The sequence below is a fragment of the Cyclopterus lumpus genome, chromosome 3, assembly GCF_009769545.1.
Source record: "Cyclopterus lumpus isolate fCycLum1 chromosome 3, fCycLum1.pri, whole genome shotgun sequence".
NCBI lineage: Eukaryota > Metazoa > Chordata > Actinopteri > Perciformes > Cyclopteridae > Cyclopterus > Cyclopterus lumpus.
The window spans coordinates 10,752,720-10,768,299 of NC_046968.1; the positions used below are offsets into that span (position 1 = coordinate 10,752,720).

At 44.6% G+C, this 15,580-nt stretch overlaps 3 protein-coding genes across 3 annotated transcripts; all 3 read left to right on the forward strand.

Moving 5' to 3' along the window:
* Window positions 1-104: 104 nt before the first annotated feature.
* Window positions 105-7,212, forward strand: ercc5 (excision repair cross-complementation group 5). The gene is made up of 15 exons (XM_034562231.1): window positions 105-528; window positions 611-786; window positions 920-1,035; window positions 1,177-1,278; window positions 1,526-1,589; window positions 1,924-2,067; window positions 2,159-2,366; window positions 2,746-3,630; window positions 3,714-4,036; window positions 4,151-4,270; window positions 4,429-4,642; window positions 5,256-5,400; window positions 5,759-5,959; window positions 6,046-6,130; window positions 6,457-7,212. The coding sequence occupies exons 1-15, from the start codon at window positions 441-443 to the stop codon at window positions 7,009-7,011; spliced, it is 3,426 nt and encodes a 1,141-aa protein (XP_034418122.1). The 5' UTR covers window positions 105-440; the 3' UTR covers window positions 7,012-7,212.
* Window positions 7,213-7,296: 84 nt separating this feature from the next.
* On the forward strand, window positions 7,297-10,159 carry mettl21e (methyltransferase like 21e). The gene is made up of 5 exons (XM_034562271.1): window positions 7,297-7,941; window positions 9,045-9,199; window positions 9,271-9,388; window positions 9,506-9,603; window positions 9,729-10,159. The coding sequence occupies exons 1-5, from the start codon at window positions 7,887-7,889 to the stop codon at window positions 10,056-10,058; spliced, it is 756 nt and encodes a 251-aa protein (XP_034418162.1). The 5' UTR covers window positions 7,297-7,886; the 3' UTR covers window positions 10,059-10,159.
* A 2,879-nt stretch (window positions 10,160-13,038) lies between these two features.
* On the forward strand, window positions 13,039-15,567 carry LOC117751409 (protein-lysine methyltransferase METTL21C; the record flags this gene model as incomplete). Its single annotated transcript, XM_034563268.1, has 4 exons — window positions 13,039-13,138; window positions 13,238-13,383; window positions 13,628-13,745; window positions 14,109-15,567. Coding segments are annotated over 4 exons (750 nt in total), but the record flags the coding sequence as incomplete, so codon positions are not given.
* Between the last annotated feature and the right edge of the window lie 13 nt (window positions 15,568-15,580).

Sequence of the window (15,580 nt, forward strand, 5' to 3'; positions counted from 1 at the left end):
GAGAACCTGACAGACTAAATCCAGGAAATAATAACGATAGTTTATTAACGGTCCGTCCTCCTCCACTCAACACAAAACCGATCCCCAATCCGTTACTGTGTTGCTCTAAAGGGATTCTTATGATTGACATGCATACAGCAACTAACTGTTCAACTGATTACAGATCAGAAAAAGGATGCTGCCCGAAGCTGGTGGTGTCACACCTAAATATGACTCGAAGTAAATAATGCGGAACCTTCGTGCGTAGTCAATAATTTCTCTACGGACAAAAATATAGCGTCACAACAAAACGATCGTTACAAGTGTCGTTACAGTTTTTTCTTCATTCATCGTCAGTAATGTCGGAGTTGACTCAATAAAGTGCTTAGATTAGTTATGCACCGGTACATTTATCTGGTTTTTGATATTCACATTGTTTTGCGTGCGTTTCGGCCTCTAACATGGGAGTGCATGGACTCTGGAGGCTGCTGGAGAGTACAGGGAAACCCGTCAACCCCGAGACTCTGGAGGGGAAGATCCTGGCCGTTGGTATCCTCCCTGACTTGGTTGTGATCTATTAGTCTGCCTTTCTCTACGCCTGTCTTTGTTCACCTTAACCGTGCCCCTCCAGACATCAGCATATGGCTGAACCAGGCCGTGAAGGGGGTGAGGGACCGTGAAGGCAACAGCGTCCAGAACGCGCACCTGCTCACTCTCTTCCACCGCGTCTGTAAGCTGCTCTTCTTCCGCATCAGGCCGATCTTCGTGTTCGACGGGGACGCGCCGCTGCTGAAGAAACAGACATTGGTACGTCCAGCGCTTCCTGGAACAAATGCCCGTGTCGATACATTATATAGATATATAGATATTTCTTCCAAAAATGCACGTGATTTCCATGCATTCTGTTCTATGATCACGCGCGACTGTGGCTCTCCTGCAGGCTGTGAGGAGGCAGAGGAAGGAGGACTTGAGCCGGGAGTCCAAACAGACCAACGAGAAACTCCTGAAGACATTTCTGAAGAGACAGGCTATCAAAGCTGCACTTGGGGACCACAGGTGAGTGATGGGGGGCCGTGTGCAGGTGGAGGAATGACATATATAACATGTTTCTCTCTCCCTACACAATGAACTGTCTATTCTCTTCGTAGAGTCCATTTAAATCTAATTGAAGATTTATTTTCCCCCACCTTGCCACAGTAAGGATCCTCTGCCCAGCCTCTCCACTGTGAGGAGAGATGAGGTTGACGACATCTATGTTCTACCAGCCCTGCCAGCTGCAGAGGAGAAGGCCAAAAGCAGGTCTGGGACGGTCACTCCTCACTAGTCATTGTTCCAATTCAGTCAGAATATCTGCAATCCATCCACAGCTTTAAACGGGCTGGAAAGCTTCCCGTCTTCACATATGTTAGATGGGAGGGTCGGGTTAATCAACGACAAGTAAACGGTCACTGTGCATGAAGTATGGAATTTTTTTGTTTGTTTTATACAGCTATTTTACCTATAATAATGGTACTTTAATCATTTGAATGTGTTTTTATTCATTCAGTTCAGAGGAGGAGGAGGAAGAGAGAGAGTTGGAGGAGACGGATGACGGTTATCACATGTATCAGGTAAAGTTATCACGTGCACAGGAGAGAAACATTGAATAGCACCACCACCAAATGATAGAGCTTCAAATAGTTTGTTCAAGTGAATATTGATGATAATTTGTTTGTTTTTTTAGTAACGTTTAAATATTGCTTGGTTGTTGTGGGGTCCTGGTCTCGTCCTGGCTTTGTTCCAATAAAGGGTTTTTGCTGAGTGAAGGCCTCTCTTTTGCCATCATAGAGTCTTTTTAGTTTCATAGAATTCTACAATGTGTCAGTATCTTCTGAAAGTATTCGGTGTCTCATGACAAAAAGTCCTCCCATAATTCCCATGTTCTTATGTTGGCTGGCTGCTCAGGGTGAATTGTATGAAGACCCCAACTCAGTGGACATCAACTCAGAGGAGTTTGCCAGCCTGCCTCCTGAAATGAAACACGAGATACTCAAAGACATGAAAGAGTTTTCCAAAAGACGCAGGACCATGTACCACAAACCCCCAGAGGTACTGTTTATTCACACACACACACACACACACACACACACATGCACTTACCCATCTCCTGCGCTTCAACACAGACTCCTCTTCCTCTCAGTGTTCAGGAGACTTTTCCCAGTACCAGTTGGCCGGCCTGCTGCAGAGGAACCAGCTGAACCAGCGGCTGAAGAGTGTGGAGAAAGAGATGAGTCAGCGGAGCGCCGGCAGCAGTCTACAGCTCTGCCAACAGGACGGGGACGAGCACAGCGTCGAGTCACGCCGGCTGGTTTCAGAGGACTATTCCCACTATATCCTTATTAATAAAGGTGAGGGAGGCTGTGATGCTGCGTTTACTCAGACAGGATTTCAGTTTCAGGAAAGTGTTCCTGTTTCTAGAATGCGTCATAAAAAAAGAAGTTTCCAAAATAATTTTGCTCATAACTGCTTTATTACACAGTTTTCCGTTAATATATAATAAAGCAGACTAATTCAGTGTAAAAGATTACTCATCTCAACTGTATTTTGACACAGATTTGGTGCCATATTTAAATTTATTGTTGTCTGGAACCAATGATTTGAGGAATGGGACCTTAACAGGGTTTGCTTGATTTCAAATTAAAAAAAAGACTGTATGATTTAAATCCAAAAGTGTTGCCTTGTTTTTGTTTTCATGTATTGAAACGTCACTCTGCTTTCCCTACGCAGGCTCCAAAAAGAGTGAGGCTGCCCCTGAGAGCCGTCCGGCAGCTGCCGCCTGGTCCGGGGGCTCCCTGGCAGGCGGCACCAGACGAGACAGACCCGAGCCCCTGTGGCGTCCTGCCTGTGAGGGAAAGGCAGAAGTGCCGGGTCCCTCTTCAGAACACTCCAAACCCTCGGTGTCGAAACCGACTCGGGGCGACGCATCACCACCCTCGCCTCGGACACTTAAAGCGATCCGGGCTGCAATGAACGACAGCTCGGAGGAGGAGACGCTGGATCGGGAAAAGAAGGATGGTAGCGTGTCCCCACGTACCCTGCTGGCCATCCAACAAGCTCTCGCTGAGGACGAAGACGGCCCAACCACCAAAATGCAGGCCAATATTCCCCATCCTGTGCCACAAGTGGTCATCAGCAGCTCAGAGGAAGAGAGAGATCCTGATGGTGTGAACTCTCTGCCTCATGAAAAATCTGATTTTAAGGGGAACTCTGCAGTCCAACGTTTACACGCGGAAGATGGTTTGTTCGCTAGTAGTTCCGAAGATGAGACGGAGGCCACGGTGGGTCGGAGAAATGAAGCACTTCGCTTTGCGGCGCCGCAAAACACTCCGATGAAGTCAGAAACGGAGGCAAAGAAAAGAGAGTTGGCGGAGGACATAAGGCTGGGAAATAGAGGACAGACGGAGAAACAAGAAGAGCTGATCACAAAGACGAACGCTGTTGCTGCTTTCAATCGAAAGACATTATCCACCAATCGCTCTTCTCAGGCATGTGGGGAGACTGAAATGCATCCTGGGCCGTTGAAGCAGAGGAGCGACGAGGTGATCGAAGCTCTGGAGGAGAGGAACGGAGACGATGGGAAGTCAGAGGGCGGTGAGAAGAGCGAGTCTGGAGGTACAGTAATAGGAAATAGGAAAGCTCACACTTATTCATAACTTCTTAAACAGTAACAAAAGGGCTTCTTTTGTCTTTCCCAGAGAGCTTCATCGAGGTGTCGGACGAAGAATTTATAGAGGAGGGTGCAGAGGATTCACTTGTAATGGTTGGGATGAAAGGATCTCCCAGTGAGGGCCGTAAAGAGGAGAACAAGCAGGAAGAAAAAACAGAAGATGGTTTGAAAAATGCTCCTGGCAGTCCAGCTGCTGATTCGGAGGAGGAGGAGGAGGAAGATGATGATGATGATGATGATGATGAAGAAGAAGACAAAAAGAGACAGACTGAAGAGAAAGAGTCAAAGGAGGGAACAGAGACAGAATCCAGCTCAACTCCAGCGGTAAATGAATGGGAACACTTTGACATGGTAAGCATTCCTGTCAGGATGGTTGAGACACACAAGCTTTTAACTTCAATGCTAATAACAGTTTTAAGGAAAATTAAGATTGTAGCCATCATTCTACTTTGACGTGTGCCACAGGATGAGCTGGAGGCTCTGGAGAGCTCTCTGCAGGTGGAGCAGAGCAGCCTGCGGCAGCTGAAACAGCAGCAGGAGAGGATGGCGAACACAGTCACTGGGCAGATGCACCTGGAGAGCCAGGTGAACGAAAGACACATTAAAACCACGCCGTCTTTACGATCGTACATGTATAATAAGCATTTTGTCCTCCACCATCGCCCACGTAAGGCAACACATCTAAAGTGCCAGATCTTTATTAGGCGTTTGAGAGTCATGACTATTTTCCTCTGTGATCCCAGGAGCTGCTGCGGCTGTTCGGCGTGCCGTTCATGGTGGCGCCGATGGAGGCCGAGGCTCAGTGCGCATCACTGGACCGCGCTGACCACACCCACGGGACCATCACGGACGACTCCGACGTGTGGCTGTTTGGAGGGAGACACGTCTACAGGAACTTCTTCAGCCAGAGCAAATATGTTGAACACTACCAGTTCAGTGACATGCAGAACCAACTGGGTCAGTGCTCTGCCGTCACAGGTCCTGATCGAGTAGGAAGACATGTTTCACAATTCAGTTCCTCTGCTTTTTAAAAATGTGATTGTTGAAGTGGTGTTCATTTTAATGTTGGAGTCTAAAAGATCATTGGAGATGCCAAATCAATTAAAAATATTATTATTATTGTTATAATTTGAAATTGTGTATGAGACAAGTGTCTACAGTTAGTTTTGGGGGGAACCCAGACAACTTTCAGTCAAAGCAGGTTACGCCTTAATTAATATCTTGTTTTTAATTTTAAAAAACACAGACAAATATGCCAGTGGATTATTTTTCAATATAATATATATATATATATTGCAATATATATATTTGTATGACTTTTATGTCTGTCTGTAAATGACTGGTTTATTCATTCTTACTTGTATGGAAACGCGACTGCAGATGGTGCTATTCAGCTGTTTTGTGGCCTCCAGAGATGAAAGAACAAGGTGTTGTAACAAATGACCTGAGCTCAGAGACGGGTGCTGGTGTTGTAATGAGCTAGTAGAGAGCACAGCATTTGACTTCTCATCATCAACACTTCTCATTCTCTCATCCCTGTCTCCAATCCAACTTTCTGTCTCTGTCTCAGGTTTGGACCGGACTAAACTGATCAACCTGGCTTACCTGCTGGGAAGTGACTACACAGAGGGCGTGCCGGGGGTCGGATGTGTGACTGGCATGGAGATACTGAATGAGTTCCCAGGGTCGGGCCTGGAGCCCCTCACACAATTCAGGTGTGTGTTTTGAGTTGACCGGTACAGGTTATTCAAAAGTTAATGGATTTACAAAGTAGGTGTCAAAAAAGGTTCTTGCTCAAATCTTTACTGGGCCCACAAACATGTGGTTTATTTTTGACTGACTACGCAGTCATCTTGCAGCTAGCAGTCGCCACCACCTTAATTCCTCCAGTCTCTCTCTACTGTGACTGTCAAATACAGGCAAAATAAACTTATTGTTGAAGCCCATTCATTAATCCATTACATTTATATATAAGTGTACATATTGGCCTGTGTGTATGAACTGAACTAGATAAAAAAAAAAAAAAGATCATATTTAGGTTGATTTGCCCTGGTTATCGTTTCTTTCCTCTAGGGAATGGTGGTCAGAGGTTCAGGAGAAAAAGCGCCTGGTGGCCAACCCTCGGGATACGAAGGTCAAGAAGAAATTGAGAGACCTAAAACTGTATCCTGGGTTCCCGAACCCTGCGGTGGCTCAGGCTTACCTGCAGCCTGCCGTGGACCAGACAGACAACGTCTTCAGCTGGGGGCGGCCACAACTCGACATGATCAAAGAATATCCTTTGTGTGTCTGTGTGTGTGTGTGTGTGTGTGTGTGTGTGTATTCATGATAGTGTTACGTTTCCTAAACCAGTCGTTTACATTCTGCTTGAGTCGTTTCGGCTGGAGCAGTCAGAGGACAGAGGAGACTCTTCAGCCTGTGATCAAGCAGCTCAGCAGCCAGCAGGTATCCAGTGTACTTGTTCCACGAGGGATACTTTTGCAGTGAAATGCCAGCTAACTCAGCAACTCATCTAAAATAAAAATTTAAGGACACACATCCACATGTTTGCGTTAACATGGAACATAAACAGCCAAATGGGATTATAGATTTGCGTGATGCAATTGGGCCTTCAGTCCAGTGAGCACACCCCAAAGCCCCCCCCCCCGTCCCCCCCCCCCTCGTCTCTTGTTCTGAATCACACTCTCTTGAATGTCTGCAGTGTGATTGTGTCAATTTGAAAAAGCCACTAACGGAGCTCATTCACACTTCATCTCTCACTCTTGGTTTAGACTCAGCTGCGGATCGACTCGTTCTTCCGCATGGAGCAACAGGAAAAGCAGGCGATTCGCAGCCAGCGACTGCTCAGAGCCGTCACCTGCTTGAAGAGGAAGGAGAGAAAAGGAGGAGATGAGGAGGAGGAGGACAGTGACGAGGAAAGACCATCCCCATCCAAAACTAAGAAAGGAAAGGCAGCAAGCAAGAGTCCGAAGAAAGGAAAAGGAGGAGGAGGAGGAGGAGGAGAGAGAGAAGAGGAGAGGCCTGTGGCAGGAGGAGGGTTTCTGGGGTCGGAGGTGATTGATGAATCTCCTCTTCCACCTCTGAAGGATGTGAGCAGCACCAGCCAGGAGTCTGTCTCAGTGAAGGCCGCCCCCCCGTCTACTAAGGCTGTACCTCAGCGGGCCAAGAGGAGCAGCAGCAGCTCTAGTGAAGACAGCGGCGGTGGCGGGGAAGTTGCTATGGTTACAGCCCGATCCATCTTCGACGGCAGCCAACGAGGCCGTGGAGCGAAAAGCACCCGAGGGAGAGGAAGCAAGAGAGGAAGAGGAAGGGGGAAGAAGTTGTGACTGGACTACAAACAAAAGCAGTTGTGTTGTGAATCACAAAACTCCCAAATAATGTCTGTGATATTCTGTTTGATATTTATAAAGGAAATGGGGAAATGAATAATGTAATGAATTGAGCTTTCGTCTGTATTATATGTATTTTTTTTCAACTATTGACATGACTGAAAATACTTTTTCATATGTTTAGAGATTTTTGATCTGTGCGAAGAATTAGAATATTTTTGCATTAAATCTTTGAGCTCGATGTTTTTGGTAGTTGAAGTATTTCTGCAGTCGATGCAAGTTTCATTCAGGTTTTAAGCGTGAGACTGGGACAGGTGCTTCAGCGTCTGTCCAAGTCTTCAGCGCCACGGATTTCTTTCAGGTAGTATGTCAGTCGCATTCAAACTGCTCCTGCATACACTGACCCGCCGCCTTCTGCCTCGGAAACACACAAACAACCCAGGCTTTTGCACATGTGGGAAAAGTTCAAGTGTGTCTGAGGTTTCTATTACGTCCACAAAGTTCTATTTTAACTTGTCGTTAAATATATTGTTTAATATTTTAGTACAGTGTTTTAACATTACCCCTCCTCTTCGCTCCCCAGCTCCAGTTCAACAGTCGGGCGGAGCAGCTGTCGCTGTCCGTCAGTCATTCTGTAATAGGGAGGGGGGTAGGCAGCCCAGAGAGAGCTCCACATGTTGGGTGGAGTTGAAGTGGTTGGATAAGAAGTCAGGAAACACTTTATTTGTGTGTAAATTAAAACCCTGGAGGGTGACAGCCAACAGCCCATATATCTGGATCCAGGTTGACTCCAAAGGGACCAAAGAATCAGTTTGCTGCGGTATACTTTCTGTTTGGGGCATTCTTGCCCTCCTGCTTGGACTCCTTCAAACATGGAGACTCAACAGTCCAAGGCCATAAAGGAGGACTCCAACACCAAAGAAGAAGGTGAGAATGTGTAATGCACAACTAAAAACTAAAGATTGTTCTTTCTAATATCATTGGCGTTAATTGATGCTGGCAGTATGGTGCACTTTATTTTTTGAAGGTCACAGTTAATTTTAAATCCCATAAATCAGCTGAGTACGAATGGAATGTCAGCGCTTATAAGATGTTGAAGTATGTATTGCATGAAAACAACTGTTAATGAAATATAGAACATATTTATACACATAACAGCTATAAATGCACTCCCCTACCGTAGCGTAGCTGCTCTATGGGCTCCACCGACCTTTTACCCAAACCAGGGTAACTGAAGTTGTGTATCAGATGCTCTTGAGTATCCGTCGGCACTGAAGCTTAGCTGGAGTCTGACACACCGACATGACGTGACGGACAAACCGTAGGATCAGAGGGGCATTATGAGCCTAAATGTGATTCATTTTTAGAGCAGATAATCACATGGTGACCCATCTGTTTGATTTAGGGTTTGGCACATTTCAGTGCAAAGAAAAAGGAAACGCCTCCCAATCCTGCACAGTAGCCCTGCAGCCTTAACAGCTTGTTGTTGACAGGTTTCTTTTCAACTCATGTTGAGACTCTTTCACCTAAATTACTCTATACCAAGTTTTAAGAGATCCGTCTAATCGTCTCATCTTGAGAAATGGCATTAAAACAAATCCACATGTCTATTCGGCTATAACGTCCTTGTTAATCTGGATAATCCACACCATGCCAAAAATATTCAAATGAACTATTCTTGTTCAAAATCAAATTCCGATGCAAATTTAGCCATTAAGTGTCTTTCATCAAAAACAACCATTATTATTTTTAACAAAACTAGTATTGAGCTACTGAACTGTGTTATAAGGCATTTTGGTTATTTTGCCTCAGCAGCATCGTATCGGTTAAAACTGTGTATTCTAATTACCTTTTTCACACCAAAAAGTTAACAAATAGCATTAATTATAGCTTCATACCATTTAAGTCAGTGTGATTAATTACACCTGTGCATCTCGTGCTGTGGTCAGAATGCCTGCTGGGAAAAAGGTCCCATCTTTTCTCTGCATGGTCCTCACTCACCACAGTATCACACTATTTTCTTCACCTAGCTCCTGTGGATGCAGAGCTAGCTAAAGCCATAATGGCTCGGTGTTTCCACCCCTCCTTGTTCGGTCCGGAAGCCTGGGAGGGATACGTCTTTTCTGGCATTGAGATCCGTATCAAAGAGTCCACAGACCTCTACGGAGCTGTGCTCTGGCCCTCGGTACGCCCCGATCGATACATCATCACCAAATAACCAGCTGCACCACTCTCTAAACCTGTGTTCCCCAACAGGCGACGGTGTTGTGTCATTTCTTAGAGACCAACCGAGACAAACACAACCTCATGGACCAAAATGTGATAGAGCTCGGTGCTGGAACTGGGCTGGTCTCCGTGGTGTCCAGCCTGTTAGGTATGGAAACAAAGCACATCATGGTAGCTCTAACAAGCCTCTTTGACTTTACATTTGCTCCCCTCTCTGTTGCCGTTTGTATCTCATTCCCTTTAACACCCAGCTGTCTCTCTCCAGGTGCTAAGGTGACCTCCACTGACCTGCCGGATGTGTTGGGGAACCTCAAGTACAATGTCATGCGCAACACCAAGGACCGATGCAAGTACATCCCTCTGGTATTTTTTATTTTTTTTTTTTATATTCACATTTCATACTGTTGGGTTGATCTTTAAAAATCCAACCATCAGCAATGGTTGTAGCATTGTGTTGGTGTTTCCCCCTCAATCATCTCTGTTTCAAGGTCACCGAGCTCATCTGGGGTCCGGAGGTGGAGCAGCGTTTCCCGCGCGCCACACATTGTTTCGACTACATCCTGGCAGCTGACGTGGTGTATGCCCATCCTTACCTGGAGGAGCTGATGGACACCTTTGATCATCTGTGCCAGGAAAACACACAGATCCTGTGGGCCATGCGCTTTCGTCTGGACCGAGAGAACAGCTTCGTTGACCGCTTTCGGCAGCGCTTCCACGTGGAGGAGCTGTACGACCTCCCCAGTCTGAGGATCAAACTGTACCGAGCCTGGAGGAAGGACGAGAGGGCGAAGGACCAGAGAGAGGCTGCTGCCTGTTAATATTCACTGTATATTCTTTATTGTGTTTTTACTGCAGAGTTATGTCAAATGTCTCTATTGTTTTGCTGAATGGGAAGGATTGTAATGTCACATTGTGGATCTCATGTGCAAATGTCTACATCAAGAAGTCTCAAGTTGTGATCCATGTTTTTACACGTTATTACATTATTTACAGTATTTAACTACTAGAAACATGTAATTATATTGCAACACTAAAATGCCCATTGAAATTCATCTGAAAACAGGGTCAACAGAAGCTGAACAGTTTTATTTCTAGCTGATCTGATAATTTAGCTGAATAAACTGGCAAATGTATGTCTCTCACTCAAGGCTTTTTATGTTTTATAAGCATGTTGTATTTGTCACCTAATCATGACTTGTCACAGTTGTCAAAAAACACTTTTCCTATAATGTTGGATCAGTCACTGATGGTTCCCTTCTCGATGAATCCTCTGGGGACCATGAATGACTTGAGTGTTAACCTGATAATCTCATTCACAGTCAGCAGCCAGCAAAGCGGAGCTTTAAAGTTTAACAGATCTGAAGAAGTAGAGTTAATAAAACTAACAAAACCATCTGTATACAAAGGATACCCGCTGAGGATTTAGGAACCAATACAATCTTTCTTCTGGCACCACCCTCAGGCCAAACTTAACATGTGTTCCCCGAATGTGATTGTTTCGCTTGCAGTTATGAACCTTCAGAGAATTATCACAAACAAATCTGCTGCTACCTTATAGCAAGTTTCAGCTAATTGTTCACTTCAACTTTCATCCACTTTTACTGCTGTCATGGCTTCATTTTTTTGTAATTTTCTTTTTAAAACTGTACACGTCCTGCTCAGCACCCAACAGCAGACAGACAGATAGCTACACGCTGGTGAACATAGCTCAGCATTGAGCAAGCTGAGGAGCAGCATATGTTCTTGTTGGTAAAGACCAAGACATCTGGATGTATTATTGAGCAACTGTTTGCTACCAAGTCAAATCCAACACATGTTATCATGCTTTTGCAACGTACGCACAAAAGACTTAATATTCCGCTGCAAAATATTTTAACGAGGTCAAATTAAAAGATCACATCCATATTGGGCCGCATGTGCTGCTTCAGTAACATGAGTCACACACAAACTTTGCATGTTTTGGAAAGTCACCAGTACGGCTTATTTATATTGGAAAGACTGAGTTGAAGTCATCTGCTATTAATGTAACCTTATGAATCTGATATCTAATTCATGATTCCAAATCCTCCAACATGTTCGTTCCTGTCATTCCCTGTCTTTTTGCCCTTGGGATGGATATGTGTTTGGCTGCATGAACACCCGCTGAGTTAAAGGGGGACCACAGAGGCGCTCTCTGCTGGAAGCGCCGTGTATCATTGTCAAGACAAACAAATATTCAACAGCTGAAAACTGTCTGAGGCCTTTGAAGAGGCATCGGTTAACTTCATCACACTTTCACTAGTCCCCTGATAACGAGCAACCTTTCACTGACAGCTGAGATGCTGCCAACAACTCAAGCTTAACAGCTCTTATCTTTTGTTCCGAGTAAGGCTCCACATCAACAACACGCGGTTAAGGAATGACCTAACCACTGCACACTCGATCAACAGGTCAAACCACAAGGTCCTGGATGGATTTCAAGTTTTTGGACGTGAGTGTATTTAGTTTGACGATACCTGAAACTGGGAGGCGATACTTCATGGCCAAAGATGTCAAATGTAACCGAGGGAGGTCTAATTAGGTCTTATATTACAGGAGCCCCCTTCTTTCCTTGGAGGAATGTTGCATGCCAACCTGATCCTGTTACTTCCCATCTCTGGTGAAGCGATTGAGGTCATTGCAAGAAAAACGAGTAGGCAACGGCAGCATAGACACGTTCCAGCCTTTCTGTGTCATCTTTACATTACATTCTCTAGACTGATAAAAGTGTTGCCAACTTAACAGCACTTAAAATTACTTTATGGGGCTTCGGGAATAAAAATGTTTGGGTGATTTAAGGGCTTTCTGCCAATATGCCCTCAAGCAAAAAACGCAAGTACGGTTTTGGTCTGCTTTTCCTCTGTGACTATTTGTAGACTACAAAGTAGCTGCAAATCATTCAGCAGAGTTATTGCAAGAGACGTTTTTTAAACAGCTTTAGTATTACTTCATATTATATAATTTCAAATGATTTTCAGTATGAGCTTACACACTGTGGAGGATTCTATGAAGCACCAGCAGAGAAGTCCATAAGCGACACTGGAAGCACAGATACAAGCCTGTATCTTGGCTCCTTCACAGTCTTGTGCGTGCGTGCATTTGTGCACGTGCCTGCGTTTGTGTGTGTGTATGTGCGTGTGTCTACATGTGCGCTGATCTTGCTTGTGTTCATTTCTCCTGGGCTTGGCTCTAAAAATACCCTTGTGCCCTTGTGATGATGATGGGTGTAACCAACAGGATGCTATAACCTCAAAGTCAGAGGTCCCCAGATGCAGTCCGACTGCTCCTGAGATCCTTCACTGGGAAATATATCAGCAGCAGGTAGGTCAAAGGTTTTGAAAGTGAGGCTTTCATTGCATTTATAAAAGCTATGTTGGAGGTACTTTGTTTTCTGTTTATGGTCACGTTGGAGGTCTTGTTTTGCCTATGAAGCTGGCTAGACTGAAGGAATGCAGTTAAGAGTTAAAAGAAAATAAATAATTATATAAACACAGCAGAATTATGCAGATAAGGGTGGACATCACAGTAGCATCAGTAAGCAAAAATATCAAAAATATATGACTAGAAAATATTGTATAATCTTGTTTATATCTTGTATGAATCCTGTCTTTATAATAATGATTTAACTATTGTATAAGCAAGATAGCTTAGTTAAGAAAAAAAAGAAACAAACTCTAATCACAAGTCCAACACCATACAGGGCTTTATATGGATACTTTGTCCACACACCTTTTCGGGGTAACCCATGATATGAGAAGTGGAGAGGAAGTCGAGGAGGAGGACGAGGAGGAGGAGGAGGACGAGGACGAGGAGGAGGAGGAAGAGGAGGAGGAAGAGGAAGCGGAAGATGGGGGTGAAAAAGATAAAGAGGAGGAGAAAGGTAAGATGAAGGATGCAAGAAAAGGACGGCTGTGAAACGTTTCCAAACTCACGGCGAGAGACCTCAGAGAACTGAGCAGCTGATTTCTGTCTTATTCAGATGAGTCAGCCGATCAGAAGCAACACAGACCAGCCTGGGCTCCGTGCTTCTACTACAGAGCCGATAAGGAGGTGCACTATTACGTCGGGCAGGAGATTGTCATCGGAGGGGCTCTTGACTCCTATGCAGGCACGGTATGGCCGGCGGTGAGTAGCACCTTTTTATTTGTTTCCAACCTCATTTGCCAGAATATGACAGACAACACCTGTGTCTACCATGACACTTGTCAATACTTTCTTTTCTGGAATGGCTCTCACAGTGTTTGTGTCAGTTCTGGATTATGGGGATATCATCTATCAGGCCCCTGGACAACATTCATCCACAAAGACCGGGTTGATTTTTGCTGCTCTTGTACCTCCTGTAACTCAAAGTCATCTTGACTGCCCTCAGGCTCTGGCTCTCTGTCACTACCTGGACACTCAACGTGAACAGCTGAGTCTTGTGGACAAGACGGTCCTGGAGATCGGAGCAGGAACTGGCCTCATGTCTGTTGTAGCAGCGCTCCTCGGTAAGACGTTTTATGTTCAACTTTGTTTGCCAATGCACAAGTACAGAGTGCAAGTCAGTCAAAAAACATAAATGTGAGACGAGGAATGGGACCCGGCTCTTCCAAGGGTCCATTCCTCTTCTAAATGCTCTACACGTGCCTTGAAACAGTTCAAAGTGTCCGGCTACACTTCTCTGAAGCTAAACCTGAGGGAATATTCCCAAACCGGAGAGTCATATGTGATGTGACAGGTGTCAACAGACACCAATGATATCTATCATATGTTGTGGTCTTTGCACACCACAAACTCCTTAACAAAGGTCGCCAGTATGCTTTCTTTTGGTATTGTAGCTATTTTGATGTCAGATGTCCTGTTCTCCTCAGGAGCCTCAGTCACAGCTACAGACCTACCTGAGGTGTTGGGCAACCTCCGGGCCAATGTGATGAGGAACACCAGGGAGCGCTGCAGATGCACTCCCCAGGTGGCAGCTCTGTCCTGGGGCCATGACCTGGAGAGCACCTTCCCTGCATCCGTCTCCCGGTACGACTACGTGCTGGCAGCTGACGTGGTCTACCATCACTACTTCCTGGACGAGCTCCTGGTCACCATGAAGCATTTCTGCAAACCAGGAACCACTTTGATCTGGGCCAACAAGGTGAGGTTTGAGACAGATCTGACTTTCACTGAGAGCTTTAAGAAGGCTTTTCACACAAGTCTGCTGGCCGAAGACGGGGAGATGAAGATCTTCATGGCAACGTGCAGAGAGTGAGAGACAGAAAAATATGGATGGATAACTCAACAACCCTTACAGGCCCAGTCCGATTAGAGCCTTTGTTTCGAGTCTTATGAACATTGCGCTTTGGAAAGTCAAAGGCGAGGATATAAATTATAATGATCTCCACTAGGAGGGTCATGCGATCGGTCGCGTGTGTGCCTGTGTGTAGTTTTGTGAGTGGTAGGGGGCGCTAGTGGTGACACAGCTAAGTGAATATCTGACCCTCATTTTGTTTTTGGATGAAATGTGTCTTATGTGACTTATTGTTTTTGAGTTTGAATGAATGTGTTGTACACGTCGCCTTACAGCCCTCTGGTGTCTAGACAGGGAGTTAGACAATGGTGGGTTGTAATAGTTCAATCTCACAATGCAGCAATGGTCATTGCAGACACACCTGGCTGAGCTCTTCCCTCTACTGAAAGCGCCTCTCCAGGTAGTAATGTTATTTAAATTAGTTTAACACTACACTAGTTCAGCTTTAAGAACATTCAACCTGCATTACAGGTTTCCTTTTTGGGGGGGGGGGGTTCCCAGAATGTTTTATATTAATTTTAATTTAGTAAAATATCAAATTATTATTTTTCTAGACACTTATTACTGTGTCGTCGAGGTCTAAGACCATATTTACTACACATGAAGCACCATATTTAGCCAGAAAAGATCAAATGTGTTCCATAAGGTTCATTAGAATCAAATCAATTATGACTCATTGTGGAGGTGAAACAAATTGTAAATTGATTGACGAGACATCTTTTCAGTCATTTTCAAGAACGAATGCCAAACGTTTAATAGCTTCTCAAAAGTACAGATTTAATGCTTTTCTAAGAGAAAACAATTAATCAGCTTAATAGATACAATAATCATATATCTTTCTCTGCTTCAACAGTTACTGAAATGTCCTGTTTTTGTTGGCATGTGAATTGTATTTTCTTTAACATTTATATTGTTTAATACAGTAAAAAGAAAATGTTTGTTTAACTTCTTTTACTTCATTTATGGACACACTCTTGCCCAGCTATTACAAATGCAGAGTAAAATAAAGAGTATTGAAGCAATGAAAAGACCAGAAGAAAAAAAAAG

Excerpts from the sequence above, each read along its gene's own strand:
- ercc5 (XM_034562231.1), top strand. The coding sequence starts at position 441 with ATGGGAGTGCATGGACTCTGGAGGCTGCTGGAGAGTACAGGGAAACCC. Across the intron at positions 1,279-1,525 it reads GAGGAGAAGGCCAAAAGCAG|TTCAGAGGAGGAGGAGGAAG; the intron begins GTCTGGGACGGT and ends TTATTCATTCAG. Across the intron at positions 4,037-4,150 it reads AATGGGAACACTTTGACATG|GATGAGCTGGAGGCTCTGGA; the intron begins GTAAGCATTCCT and ends CGTGTGCCACAG.
- mettl21e (XM_034562271.1), top strand. The coding sequence starts at position 7,887 with ATGGAGACTCAACAGTCCAAGGCCATAAAGGAGGACTCCAACACCAAA. Across the intron at positions 7,942-9,044 it reads CTCCAACACCAAAGAAGAAG|CTCCTGTGGATGCAGAGCTA; the intron begins GTGAGAATGTGT and ends TTCTTCACCTAG. Across the intron at positions 9,604-9,728 it reads GATGCAAGTACATCCCTCTG|GTCACCGAGCTCATCTGGGG; the intron begins GTATTTTTTATT and ends CTCTGTTTCAAG.